Genomic DNA, 14,307 nt, shown 5'->3' on the forward strand with positions numbered 1-14,307 from the left:
GCCAGCGGATGGTCTGGCTGTAAGCAATATTTAACAACTTACGTTTCATTACTATTATTTCTTCTCCTTACACAGCAAAAGTTATTTAAAGTGGCTCGGACTTTCCAAGCACACACACTCACACACACACACACACATATGTACATGGAGAAAGGCTATCACAACAGTAGTGTTTATATGTGCATACAAACAGGTAAGACGTTTCCTATTACATTTACTCAAAAGCGTGTGTAAGCAACCGGTACTCCGAAACTTCAACATACTGTCGGACAAGTCTACTACTGTTTCTATGCATCTCATATTTTTGTACAATTTGTGAAAACCGCAGTTGTTTTTAACACACTTCCTTTCACCTAAAATTTGTAATTATTTCCTTTTATGATTTTTGCTTTCCTCTGTAATATTGTTTGTCTGATGTAACCGGTTCAAGTAAATTTAGTTTCACACTAGACAAGATTTCAATGCTAAATGACTTTTTTCTCGCGGTTTTTTTGGGGTGCAATCGTCTTAGTTGACCTCGTGAACTGTCAGAAATGCATTGCTTCCTCGGAAAACGAAGGGGGTGAGTTGGGGTGGAACCTCGGAAAATACCCTTTCCGGTCCCGATTTCACTTGGAAATCATTTTTTGAACTTTTTTTTTGGCGAAGTTTCGCCTAAATCCCTTATTTCTGTTCGGAAAAAAAGAGGGTGGGGACCCAAATAATGCGTTTTTGAAGGTGAGTAGATTGATTACATTATGCTATCGCAGTTTTGTGAGATTTGGCTGTTATTTCAAGCATGTGGATAAACTGCTTGAAGACCTGAGGGTATATATGTGTGTGAGAGAGAGAGAGAGAAAGAGGTGCGTTGATGTGTGTGTGTGTGTGAGGGAGAGAGAGAGAGAGAGGTGTGAGAGAGAGAGAGAAAGTGACAGCGTACATATTTTTTATTTTTCCTCACTTCATTTTGAGTCATTGACTGAGAGAGAGAGAGAGAGAGAGAGTAATAGCGTAACGCCTCTCTCTCTCTCTCTGTCATACACTAAAAAATTGTGAGAAAAAGTAAATGAATAAAATTCACGCTATCTCTCTCTTTTTCTCTGTCAAACACACACAGCAACACACACTTTCCCTCTCTCTCTCACACACACACACATCAACTCATACCTTCTCTCTCGAAGTCATAATGAAATGGACTTTCAAACACTATTATTTCATCATCGCTATTATTTGTTCTTACCAAGTTATTTATAGTGGCGGGGACTTCCCAAACACAAATACGCATGTGCCCACGCACACACACACATATGTATATGGAGAAAGGCTATCACAACAATAGTGTTTACATGTACGTTCAAACAGGTAAGACGTTTCCTATTCCATTTGTTCAAAAGCGTGTGTAAGCAACCGGTACTCCGAAACTTCAACATACTGTCGGACAAGTCTACTACTGTTTCTATGCATCTCATATTTTTGTACAATTTGTGAAAACCGCAGTTGTTTTTTAACACACTTCCTTTCACCTAAAATTTGTAATTATTTCCTTTTATGATTTTTGCTTTCCTCTGTAATATTGTTTGTCTGATGTAACCGGTTCAAGTAAATTATAGTTTCCCACTAGACACGATTTCGATGCTAAATAACTTTTCCCCGCGGTTTTTGGGGGGTGCAATCGTCTTAGTTGACCTCGTGAACTGTCGAAAATGCATTCTTTCCTCGGAAAACGGACGGTGGGGGGGTGTAACCTCGGAAATCCCCTTTCTAGTCTCGATTTCACTTGGAAATAATTTTTTTGAGCGTTTTATGGTTAATGTTTACAATATTACCCAGAAATGGGGGAAAATAGTGCAACGGGTGTAAAAAAAAGTGTAGGAAACGAATATGAAAACAAAAATGCGCAGAAAGCAATGAGGGTGGAGGATTTCGGAAAATTCACAAGATCCAAATTTTTCCCTCGTAACTTTTAGGATGAAATTTTAATGAAATTTTATATAAATACCTTGCAGACTGCATACATTACGGTTATTAAGAAATTTGTGGGTAAAATCTTTCCGAGAGGGTGGGGAGAGAACTTCAAAAATTTCACATGATCCGAGGTTTTCGCCCATAACTTTGAGGAAAATAAATATATTTTAATGAAATTGTATATAAATACCTTTCAAATGACATGCATTACAAATGCCTAATGTACTATAAATCCCTTATTTTTGTTAGGAGAAAAAAGGGTCAAACTAAAGCGTTTGACCCGGTCATAAAAACCAAAAAAAATAGTGTAATAGGTGCTAAACAACTTGCTCTAAACGAATATGACAAAAAAAAAAATTCGCGCTCGCGAAAGGGGGTGGGGGAGATTCCTCGGAAAATTCACATCGTGAATTTCCGAAAGCGTCTGCGGGTCTGACTCGGGCACAAAAACAAAAAAAAAATAGTGTTATAGGTGTAAAACAACTTGCTCCAAAAGAAAATGACAAATAAATTGCGCGCTCGGGAAAGGGGGTGGGTGGAGGAGAGGACTCGGAAAATTCACATCGTGAATTTCCGGACACAAAAACAAGAAAAAATAGTGTAATAGGTGTAAAACAACTTGCTCTAAACGAATATGACAAAAAAATGTGCGCTCGCGAAAGTAGGGTGGGGGAGAGGCCTTGGAAAATTCACATCGTGAATTTCCGAAAGCATCTGAGGGTCTGACCTGGGCACAAAAACAAACAAAAAATAGTGTAATAGGTGTAAAACAACTTGTTCTAAACGATTATCAAGAACACACACACACAAAGAGAAATGGTTGGTTCAAGGCAAGTGTGCATTGAACTGAATTTAAATAAGCAAGAAAGATATCAAAGATAAGGCCATAGCACCATCTTTAGTATCTAAGCGGGGTGGGGACCAGAGCCGCTCGATGGGCCCGCATGGCGGAGGCGAAGTGAGGCAACAAAGCAACCATTCGGTGGACCAGAACGGGCGCAAGGTTACCGAACCGAAGCAGATGTGTGCTGTGTTTCAGCGGCACTTTGCTCAACTGTTTGGGACGACAAGCGGTGGAACGGACACCAACGGTACAGACATCGGTGTGTACCTGGTCGGCCTACCACGGCTCTCGAACAGCGAGGCAGAGTGCTGCGAAGGACCAATATCTGCCTGGGAAGTGGAGGAAGCGATGAAGAGTTGCACGAGAGGTAGATTGCCGGGTTTGGATGGTCTGCCCTACGAGCTTTACACTTCAATGCCAGACTTGTTTGCGGGCCTGTTGGCAAACGTCTACTGCAACTGGCAGCAAAATGGGAGAATTCCTGCTTTTGTCTGTTGAGGGGTGGTGGCTTTGCTAAAGAAGGACCCAAACAAGGGGGACGTTATAGGGAATTTTCGGCCCATCACTCTGCTCAATGCAGAGTTGAAAATTTTGGCCAAGGTGCTAGCCAAGAGATTGGCGCTTGTCCTGGACAAGATGCAGACATGCGCCGTGCCAACCAGGTCGATACACGACAACCTCCATCTCATGTGCTGCATCATAGAGAGGGTGGGTAATGACGCTGGCGCGAGTGGGGCTTTGATCAATTTAGATCAGAGTAAAGCCTTCGATAGGGTTGACCATCGGTACCTGGCAGCTGTTCTCAAGGCAGCCGGCTTCGGTCCAGTCTTCCGCGGGTGGATCGCTGCTTTATACAGCAACATCTGCTCGGTGATATGGGTGAACGGTCACCTTTCGGAACCGTTTGACATCTCGCGTTTGGTCCGCCAAGGACGCCCTCTCTCCTCCCTCTTGTACATATTGACTCTCGAGCCATTACTGCGGAAGTTGGAGGCTTTGAGGGGTATCCCACGTGATCTAGGAGGCGGAAACAGCGTGTCTGCCTATGCCGACGATATCACCGTGATGGTGTTGAGCCACAGGCACATTGGCCTGATTGGCGAGACACTAAACGAGTACGAAGCGGTGACAGGGGCAAAGATTAATGCGGAAAAGTCTGTGGGCTTGCAACTGGGCATCTGGAGAGGCAAGCCCATGCCGTCCAACAGCGTCGTAGGGCACTGGACAGATGGACCCGTTAAACTGCTCGGGGTCTGGTTCGGTCCGGACCTCCAGGTGGATAAAATCTGGGAAGAGGTGATGAGCAGGGTGGCACGTCTCACCCAGAAATGGGCTGAGAGGAAGCTGTCCCTGAAAGGTTGAGCGGAGGTGGCGAATGCGTACATCGCATCCGTAATCTATTACCGCTTGACCGTCGTCCCTTGTCCCGACCACTGGTTGGCCAAGCTGGTACGCCTGCTCTTCGACTTTTTGTGGAAAGGTCAGGTGCCACTGGTCAGGCGATCCATCTGCTGTCAATGACCGCTGAACGGAGGCCTTGGCATGCCGTGGTTACTGATGCGCAGACATGCGCTCAGGCTGCGATATCTCAAGCGTTTCCTAGACGGTGAACAGGTGTGGTCGTCTTTTGTCAGACGCGACTTTCCGCAGCTCGTCTCTTTGACAGAGCTGCAGACCTGGATCAAACGTAGACCGAGAAAGGGCGTTTGGCACCTCGAGTGCCGTCAAGCTCTCTCCGCCCTCCGCCAGGCGGGCAATGCGATCGGTTTCAGCTCCACTCTTGCGTTCTATAGAGGGTTAGTGGATGAAAAATGCGACGACGTTCTCGGGGAAACTCTAGGCGTTGACGATAACGAACTGAGCGGTCTGTTTGGGAGGACTTTCAGGCCGGGGCCAATGGACAATTTCCAGAGGTTGCTCGCCTGGCAGTGCTACCGAGGGGCTCTGCCTGTTTGGGATTAACTCTACCGGCACAGAAGTGCCATCAGCCGGGCCTGCCTGAGGTGTTGCCAGGACGACAAAACCGTTCTGCACGCACTCGTCCAGTACCCGAGTATTGCTGAACTATGGGTTTATGTTGAACAGTTACTGTCACGTGTAGGACGGATCCGGCTATCAGCCGAATCCATAGTGAAGATTGCCCCGCCGACCTCCTTTAATAGGAGGGCGAGGCCGTTTTCCTGTGGCGAAAGAGGTTGTATGGTGGACCCGTTTGAAAGGGCTAAAGTCAGACACTTTCCTCTTTGGTCAAGGCCTCATCAACTTTTTCAAGTTTCACTTGAAAAGGAAGATGAGGTTAGAGAGGAGAGTGCTGACCGATAGCAAGTTTTCTGAAAGGTGGGTGAATTGTGCAAGAATGGCCAGTATAAATGGACCAATTCTCAAGTTTCACCTGTGATTGAAAAAGGTTTTATAAAAGGAGAAAGGGGCTCTCTACCCACCTTTTTTGACCAGGCTCCCATTGGCTTTTATGGGTTTTTTCCACCAGGAACCTTTCGTAACGCCTCCCCCTTTTGGGAGATTTTCATTGTTATAATCTTTCGTTGTTGAACTGTTTTTACTCGGATTTTTTCACAAACGGACAAAACCCTTTGTAACCTTTCATCCTGTTTTGTCCCTTTATGTTTACTAATCATGTGTGTCAGCCCTTGTGGCCAATAAAAAAGAATTAATTATTATTATTATGGAGTTGAATGTGTGTGTGTGTGTGTGGTGAAGTTATTAATATCAATATCAATACATTAACCAACACCATTGAAGTGAAATAATAGTTTCTATACTTTTGGTTTGGCACTGCTGAATTGAGTCAAAGACTATATAATACAAGTCAGCAGAAAAAAATAAGAAAAATGCGATATCCATAACAGTAAAGAAATAAGACCTCCCCCAAAGAGTGACCCTTGTGTTTAAAATCTCCCTAACAAAAAGAAGGGAGGTTGTTTGGCTATGGGCTACATTGATCTTTTCATGTTGTGGTTTAGCCAGAAAGTTTGCTCAAATCAAGTAAACTTATGAACCAAAGGTAACCTAGCCATGACCATCTTAATGGTTTTCTTTCTTTTTGTCAGACATGGCTATGTGATTAAGATGGTTTCAAGTTCAATTCCACTGCATAGCACTTTGGACAAGTGCCTTCTACTCTACCTGATCCCAGGCTGACCAGTGCCCAGTGAGAGAATTTGGTAGATAGAAACTGTGGAAGTCTGTTGTATGTGTGTGTGTGTGTCTTTGTACCCCACCCTCACTACTTGACAACTGGCATTGGTTTGTTTACATCCCTGTAACTAAGCAGTTCAGTAAAAAGTTCAACAGAATAAGTACCAGAGTTTAAAAAAATAAGCATTGGGGTTGATTTGTTTGAGTAAAATCCTTTAAGGCAAAGCCCTAGCATGGCTGCAGTCCAATGACTGAAACAAGTAGAAGAGAATGGTGTACCAAAGATTATACCATTCAATGTGTTCTAATGCTCCTCTTGAGTCATTGCAAGTGAACATGTGCTGTAAAGACATGGGTAGAGAAGCTCCAGAGTGATACCATTCAGGGAAGGATTGAGCATAATTTTTAGAGAAGAAGAGAGACAATGGTAAGAAATGCCTGATTGAGATGGTGCAAACCTCAGCCAGGTCTGAAGATAATAAGTTGTAATTTTGTTGTCTATACCTAAAACATGGACTGCTTGTTTATACCCAAGAAATGGACTTGCTGTTTGTACTCAAGAAATGTGCAACACAGAGGTTATAATTATTTCTATAACATAATAATTTAAATGTATGTTAAAGAGAATTTGATAACACAAACTGTCTGCATAAAGAATTTAAAAAATGAAAAAGAGTGGCAAGTTTTGTAAATAGGGGCAGAGTAAGGTTGACTATTTAAGAGAATTTGCAGCGTATAAGATGTTTGTAAGCAATTCCAGAACAACAAAAGCCGCTAGTTTCACTGCAAAATTCTAATTTCGTTTGTGTCTAAATTTTTTGTGTCTTTGAAACCATGGCAAACCCCTGACAAAAACTCATGCTGCATCTCTTTTGTCAGTGAACAAGTCTCAGTTTCAAAGTGACAAAAATATCAACATTGAAAAGAGATTTAAATGTTGCAGTGAACCAACCATTTCTCTGTCTGTGTGTATGTGTGTGTGCGTGTATGTTCTTGATAATTGTTTAGTACAAGTAGTTTTACACCAATTACACTTTTTTTTCTTTTTTTCCGGCCCGGGTCAAACATTATAGTTTAAAGGCCATGGACTGAAGATGTGAATCTTCTAAGTCCTCTCCCCCACCCCACTTTCGCGAGCGTGCATTTTTTTTTTGTCATATTCGTTTAGAGCAAGTTGTTTTAAACCTATTACACTAATGTTTTTTGTTTTTGTGCCCAGGTCAGACCCGGAACATTCACGATGTGAATTTTCTGAGTCCTCTCCCCTACCCCCTTTTCTCGAGCGCGCATTTTTTTGTCATATTCAGATCTAGGAAACTCTTTGGACCACTGACTGTGTGCAAAACAAACCTCAAGAAATAACACTCAAAGTTGTTGGGATGCACAGGGTAGATCCTTCCCAAAGCTGAATCACTCTTGATGCCTGGATGCCCTTCAACAGTCTAACCAAGAGCACATCTCTTCCATTGTTTAGTGGTCTGTTGCCATGTGTAATATTGAGGGACTTCTTGGTACAAAAGAGTAGAAGCAAATGGATCTGTGTTACAAAGCTCAAGAAAAGCAGTCAATGTTGCTGAACCTGGAGCTTCAAGTTGCTGCTGGGGATCTTGTGGATTGTCTGGATTAAAGTAGACTCACTGGCCATTCTCTAGATGTTCAGCTAGATGGATAACAGTTGGATGCTGTTCATGCAGCAGAAAATTAAACAATCTCCAGGCTGTTTCATTGCTGCTAATGTAGCATGCCATCTGGTAGTATGTCACCTCATTATTTATGTATTGGAAGTTTATCATGATATAACATTTTCTAATCCCTATCCAAGTAGAAATAGTCACATCAGATTTAAACATGAAATATCAAGTGTACTGTAGCTAATTTTATTTGGTCCATTCCACAAACAATTATTTGAGTAACTCATGCCAATATCTCTAACTTATGTCACAGGAATATTGACTTTAAAATTAATAAAGTTTATCATAAAAATTGAAAGATATCCTACAGTGTATATTGCTTAAAGGACCAAATGAATGAATGAGTTATATCAATATAATAAGAGTTTTCAACATGACATGCGTCCATATAAAGATCTTTCGTTATTTAGAAACTTTACTGTTTCTTTTCCTTCTGAAAATTACGTAAGTTGCGTGTAACATTGAATTTTAAGTTTTACATTATGATAATTCCAATTCTTCACAGAGGCCCCCTGCAACTGTACTGTCCCTGCTGTAAACAAATTTATGGTTTAGGGTTAGTAATTAGTGAGTGTGGTATTATTGTAAATATTTACCAAATTTTTATCCAGTTACAATTATGTTTATCAGCAACCAGCCTTTGTGTGAAAGTGTTGGTGTAAATGCTTTCTCTTTTGCAAGAGAAATTAATTTTTATCAGTAAGGACTAAACCCTTTGTTTCATTATAACAATTAAAAAGCATTTATCTTTACTTTTAAAAAAAGTGGTGGGGTGATAGACATATGACAAAGAATTATCCAATATCATGTTTGCTTCTGTCAGAATTGTTTACCTTTAAAGCAAAAAAATCAAAAGCGACGTATGACAGGTATGTAAAACATACCTGTCTATTTACTTTCCCTGTTCATTCACATAAACTATAGAAATTGTTGCATATACGCATGCAGAAACACAGAAAATTTCCAGATATTTAGCTGTTCGTTTTCAGTTTTAGACAACGGGATGAGTCAGGGAGGGGTATATGGATCAGTTTTGGAGATCTTCATAGAAAATTTGAAATAAGATATATTTTTTCCATATTCTTAATCTCCATATTTTACCACATGGATTGAAAAAAAATTTGAAAAGAGTTAAAAATTTTTAATTTGGGGTGAGGGGAATTTAAAATTTTGAAAACATGGTTCTTTTCCATATTTTGAATCTCCGTCATAGAAAACATAGGAATCTGCTGAAAAACAAAAATCAGAAGGGTCGTATGGGGAAAGGGGCTAAAGCCCCCTATATGGGCAAGGTCCCAAATCCCACCCCCAGAACCTTCCTCAAGTAGTGAAAAACCTTCATGCCAAATTTGGTACAGATTGATCCAACAGTTTGGCCATGCATTGAGGAAACGCACACACACACACAGACAGTGAATTTTATAGATATAGAAAGATAGAGCTTGGAGCGGTCCTCTAGCTTGCCAGATCCCATCACACTGTCCAACCCATGCCAGCATGGAAAACAGACGTTAAATGATAATGATGATGATGATGGTATATAAGATGTAATAAGCAAAAACAAGAAAACAATATTATCCTGAATAATGTGTCATCAGTGTTAACATGTATTACTCAAGTACACCTGCAACTGTTGTAAGCTATCATATTACTGCCTTTCAGAAAAGTTAATGGAAGGTAGGCATTTATGGAATAATCTGTTCTGTTTCCCAACTTGTATCAACATGATACAATGGAGGTTAAACTAACCAAGATGACGACAGAAAATGAAATAAAAAATATTCAATCACATGAACCTTGACTGGCTTCCGTGCCGGTGGCACGTTAAAAGCACCAACCGATCGTGGCCGCTGCCAGACTCCCCTGGCACATAAAAAGCACCGACTACACTCGCGGAGTGGTTGGCATTAGTAAGGGCATCCAGCTGTAGAAACACTGCCAGATCAAACTGGAGCCTGGTGCAGCCTCCTGGCTTCCCAGACCCCGGTCGAACCGTCCAACCCGTGCTAGTGCGGAAAACGGACATTAAATGATGATGATGATGATGATGAGCCTTGATACTTTCAACTTGATTAGTTTTGTAAATTATTTATACATTCTATTTATGCATCTCTTGTTTTTGTGTGTGTGAAGGTGCGTGGCTTAGTGGTTAGGGCATTCAGCTCACAATCATAAGGTCGTGAGTTCAGTTCCTAGTGATGCAATCTGTCCTTGAGCAAGATACTTTATTTACTGTTGTTCCAGTTCACTCAACTGGCAAAAATGAGTAGTACTTGTATTTCAACAGGCCAGCCTTGTTACACACCGTGTCACACTGAGTCTCCCTGAGAACTACGTTAAGGGTACACATGTCTGTGGAGTATGCAGTTACTTGCGCGTTAATTTCATGAGCAAGCTGTTCCATTAATTGTATCAGCTGGGACTCACATCAGCGTAACTGGCAGAGTGCTCCTTACATCTCTTTTTACTTTGTAGTTTATACAACTTCATACAAGAAAAAATTCACATATTTTTTATATTTTTGTCATTTCAGTCTTTGGATACAAATAATAATCAATAATACTGACAGAAAGTAATGGAAAATCTGATGACACCCCCAGGGGACCTATGTCATGAAAAAGAAAGATTGTTGACATTCTCTGAAAATATTCAACAAAAACTAACAGCTACAGAGCTTGCTGCAAATGGTTATTATTATGATAGCACAGAAGGAAAAATACTGTGCTTTTTCTGTAAATCTGGACTGGAATTTTCAGATTCCACTTTTAAACATAAATATTCGTGTGAAGATAAAGTTGACAATTGTCCAGTTTATTTACATAATGATACAGATATTAAAAATGCTGCAACTATTAATGTCCAAATCACTGAACAAGAAAATGAGATTGTAGTGACAACTAGTACTGAAAATATTATTCCAAATGAAAATGAAATGCTTGATATGCAAAAGAGACTGGATTCCTTTGAAAATTGGGACAAAAGCATACCAGTAACACCCACAGGTCTTGCCAAGAATGGATTTTATTACCTAGGTTATGATGATGCTGTTAAATGTGCATACTGCTCTATCCAACTGCGCAACTGGAAAGAAAATGATGATGTCCATAAAGAACATAGAAATTTCAGTCCAAAATGTCCAAATTTAGAATCTTTCATGAAAATAGATTTCAAATATGAACTGAATCGGCTAAAAAGTTTTGCCAAAGCTTTCTCAACACCTCTCCCATTAAAAGCTAAAGATTTGGCAGCTAATGGATTCTACTACAAAGAGCCTACTGATAATGCCTGTTGTGTTTTTTGCAAATGTGAAATCAACGATTGGAAAGCTAATGATGATATTAAAGAAAAACATAGGTCAATTTATCCGAACTGCCCTTTCTTGTGTGAGAAATTGGTAGGTAACGTACCAATACCAAATCAGAGTAATAAATTTGATTCTCCAGTACATCCACATTTTACCTCATTTAGTAAACGCCTTAAAACATTTTCTTCATGGCCAAAGAATAAAAACCAAAATCCTGAGTCTTTAGCAGATGCTGGATTCTTTCATAATGGTAAATACATACAATATTTATATATATATATCTTTGGTTACTCTCTTTAGTACTATTTCCAATTTTCATGCCTGCACATATAGCATGATTTTGAAAATTGGTTCTTTACATATTGTTAGAGACAGCTGGATAAACTAAGGTAAGCAAAGAAAATATACCCTAACTCTATTTTTCAAGGGCCCAATATAATGACTAAGAAATTTTGAGCTATTAATCAGATTATTAACTTTACCATTACACCTAGCTTGCCTCTGAAAATTTAAAATTACCTTTTATTTTGTAAATAGAAACATTATTATTTCTAAATCTCTCAACGAGAGACATTCATTAACAGTACTCTAAAGTAAAGATTATTTGCCAACATATTGTGGCAGCCCTGGTTGGGACGAATGTTACTGTTATTTAGCCCCAGGAAACATTGTCTCCTATATGACACACTATCTGTGTCCTTATATTTTCAAACAGGGGAGTTTAGCATCCCGTTATTTAGAAAATTTTAGAAAATTTAACAAAACATTAATAGTAAAGATAAATAAGAAAGCATAATACAGAGTAATCATCTTTGAGTTTATTAATATTGTGTTTTTGATTGTTAGAATTTCTATTTTCTGGTGCCATATTTATTCATCAAACATGAAAGAAACACAGTTTGCTTTGAAAAGAATTTAAAAGAAAGAAAGTGTCAATGATACAGATTGATGTATTCTGTGAGAAATAAGAGAAACACTATGTTAGTAATCTGTACAACGCTTATTAGTTGACCATTACTTTCCTTTTGGTTTTATTGTCTTAAAGAAAATAATTAAGAAGTTTAAATTCGTTCATCAGAGCCTTTACACGAAATTGCAATAACTGTTCTGTTGTTAAAAATGCTAAGTACATACTAACTTCATTTGATCTTTAGTTAATGGCAGAATCAGCAGAGAACTAGGCTGTAGTTAGGTCTCTTTACATTCTGAATTCTTGCATAATCATACTGAATTTTTCAATTCCTAATTTAATCTTTCAGACTTGTGTGTTATAATTATTCTCTTTCATTTTCTATTGGTCTGCAGGAAAAGCTGATACAGTAATTTGTTTTAGCTGTGGTGGTGGCTTATGTAATTGGGAGGAGGATGACATTCCATGGGAAGAACATGCTCGGTGGTTTCCAAGATGTACTTTTGTACAACAAAAGAAAGATCCTAAATACATCAGAGAAGCAAATGTAAAACACAGAGTATCTTCAGATGACTTGGTAAGTTAATAAAAAATAACATCAATAACAACAAATGAATAACTTACAATTCATGTTTCTGATAAATAACCTTTATTAAAAGCTAGACTAATCTTACTGCTTCAAGTGTACCCTTGTTAATTCACACATGTATTTCAAGAGTTAAAGGAGCATTTTGTACATTATATCAGGGTTTAGAGAAATAACAATCTGAAAAAAAAGAAAAAAATATATTGGTCAACAGTTATCTGATAGGTAACAAAGAATTAAGAAGCAGAGATGAGGGTGGCATTTACGATTGTTTCGATTTACTGGGGTAAGTAAATCTCTTTAGAATGCAAATATAGATAGATGCATTGATTAGAATGCGAAAATGATTGATACATATGTCATTCTAATGTAAACAAATTGGTAATTCTTACATTGAGATTTTGTTTTTGCACTGGTAAATTCGCTGGGTAAAGGTTTGTTTGTGGTAGATTGGTTAGTTTTATTGGGTAATTAGGGCAGGGTGAGTATTATTTAGGTGCTGGCTATCTCATTTAATTAAGCACATTTTTTTTTCATGTGTTTATCCTGTACCTACCCAGCTAATAGCCAGGTACCGACTGTACCTACCCAGCTAATAGCCAGGAGTGACTCTGGATTTAATTATCCCTTAGAGGTATTAAACCCCTCTAACTTGATACCTATATATATCATCATCATCATCAGCGTTCAACGTCCATTTTCCATGCTAGCATGGGTTGGACGGTTCAACCGGAGTCTGGGAAGCTAGGAGGCTGCGCCAGGCTCTAGTCTGATCTGGCAGTGTTTTTACAGCTGGATGCCCTTCCTAACGCCAACCACTCCGTAAGTGTAGTGGATGCTTTTTATGTGCCACCAGCACGGGCCAGAGGAGCCTGGCAAATGGCCATAATTGGTTGGTGCTTTTTACGTGTCACCGACACGGACGCCAGTCAGGTGGCGCTGGCATCAGCCACATTCGGATAGTACTTTTTATGTGCCACCGGCACAGGTATCACAACTACCATTTCCATTTGATTTTTGTTTTGATGTTGATGTTGATGTACTTCACTCAATAGGTCTCCTCAAGCACAGTGGGTCACCCTACGATCCAATGTTAGCACAGCAGGCCGTCCTGCGAGCCATGAACTCACTTCATTTGTCGGGTCTTCCCAGTCACAGCATATCTCAGAGGTCTTGGTCTTACATCATTGCTTCTGTGAGGCCCAATGTGCCACCGGCATGGGTATCACTAGTACAATATCCATTTGATTTTTATTTTGAGGTTGATGGACTTAACTCAATAGGTCTCCTCAAGCACAACGGGTCACCCTATGATCCAAGGTTAGCACAGCAAGCCGTCCTGCGAGCCATGAAGTCCCTTCATTTGTTGGGTCTATTAATATTAGGTATGTCAATACCCAGATATAGTTACTTCCATACCTATACTTTCAGTCCTTTGTACTCATACACATACACACACACACACACTCACGCGCACACACACTTGCTTATATGGGCAGTTATGTAGGTGTCATTAAACTGTCCAAGCATTCATGTATCCTACTGTGATGTAGGCACCACATTGTCAGTTCAACAACCTGAGTGATCATAAATCTCTTAGTGTCTTTACTATTATGAGGTGTTAAAACAGCTCAAATGTTGGCGTGATATATCTCAGCTTTGCAAAAGCTTTTCATATGTCAAAAGCTGCATAATCTCGGCATAGTCGGAAAACTTAGAGAGTGACTACATAACTTTCTAAAAAATAGATGCCAGGTATTGGCAGCCAACATTTCCACCTCCAAGGAAATGCCAATAATGGGTGGTGTTCCACAGAGCACTGCCTTGGGGACAGTGCTATTCATAGATGCCTTCTCAGACATGCCCTGAGCT

The 14,307-nt window shown here is 39.8% G+C and overlaps 1 protein-coding gene across 5 annotated transcripts; it reads left to right on the forward strand.

Moving 5' to 3' along the window:
• Positions 1-142: 142 nt before the first annotated feature.
• LOC115228717 (baculoviral IAP repeat-containing protein 3-like) lies at positions 143-12,583 on the forward strand. Of its 5 annotated transcripts, none has more exons than XM_036500414.1 (3): positions 143-193; positions 10,169-11,189; positions 12,245-12,583. In XM_036500414.1, exons 2-3 carry the CDS (start codon positions 10,211-10,213, stop codon positions 12,433-12,435), a joined length of 1,170 nt encoding a protein of 389 aa, XP_036356307.1. In that variant the 5' UTR covers positions 143-193; positions 10,169-10,210; the 3' UTR covers positions 12,436-12,583. The 5 variants fall into 5 exon arrangements, with proteins under 5 accessions (XP_036356307.1, XP_036356306.1, XP_029655102.1 ...); XM_036500413.1 differs by having other exon boundaries at positions 167-362; XM_029799242.2 differs by lacking the exon at positions 143-193 and adding an exon at positions 1,137-1,341.
• Positions 12,584-14,307: the final 1,724 nt, after the last annotated feature.

Source organism: Octopus sinensis, linkage group LG2 (assembly GCF_006345805.1).
Source record: "Octopus sinensis linkage group LG2, ASM634580v1, whole genome shotgun sequence".
Classification (NCBI taxonomy): domain Eukaryota; kingdom Metazoa; phylum Mollusca; class Cephalopoda; order Octopoda; family Octopodidae; genus Octopus; species Octopus sinensis.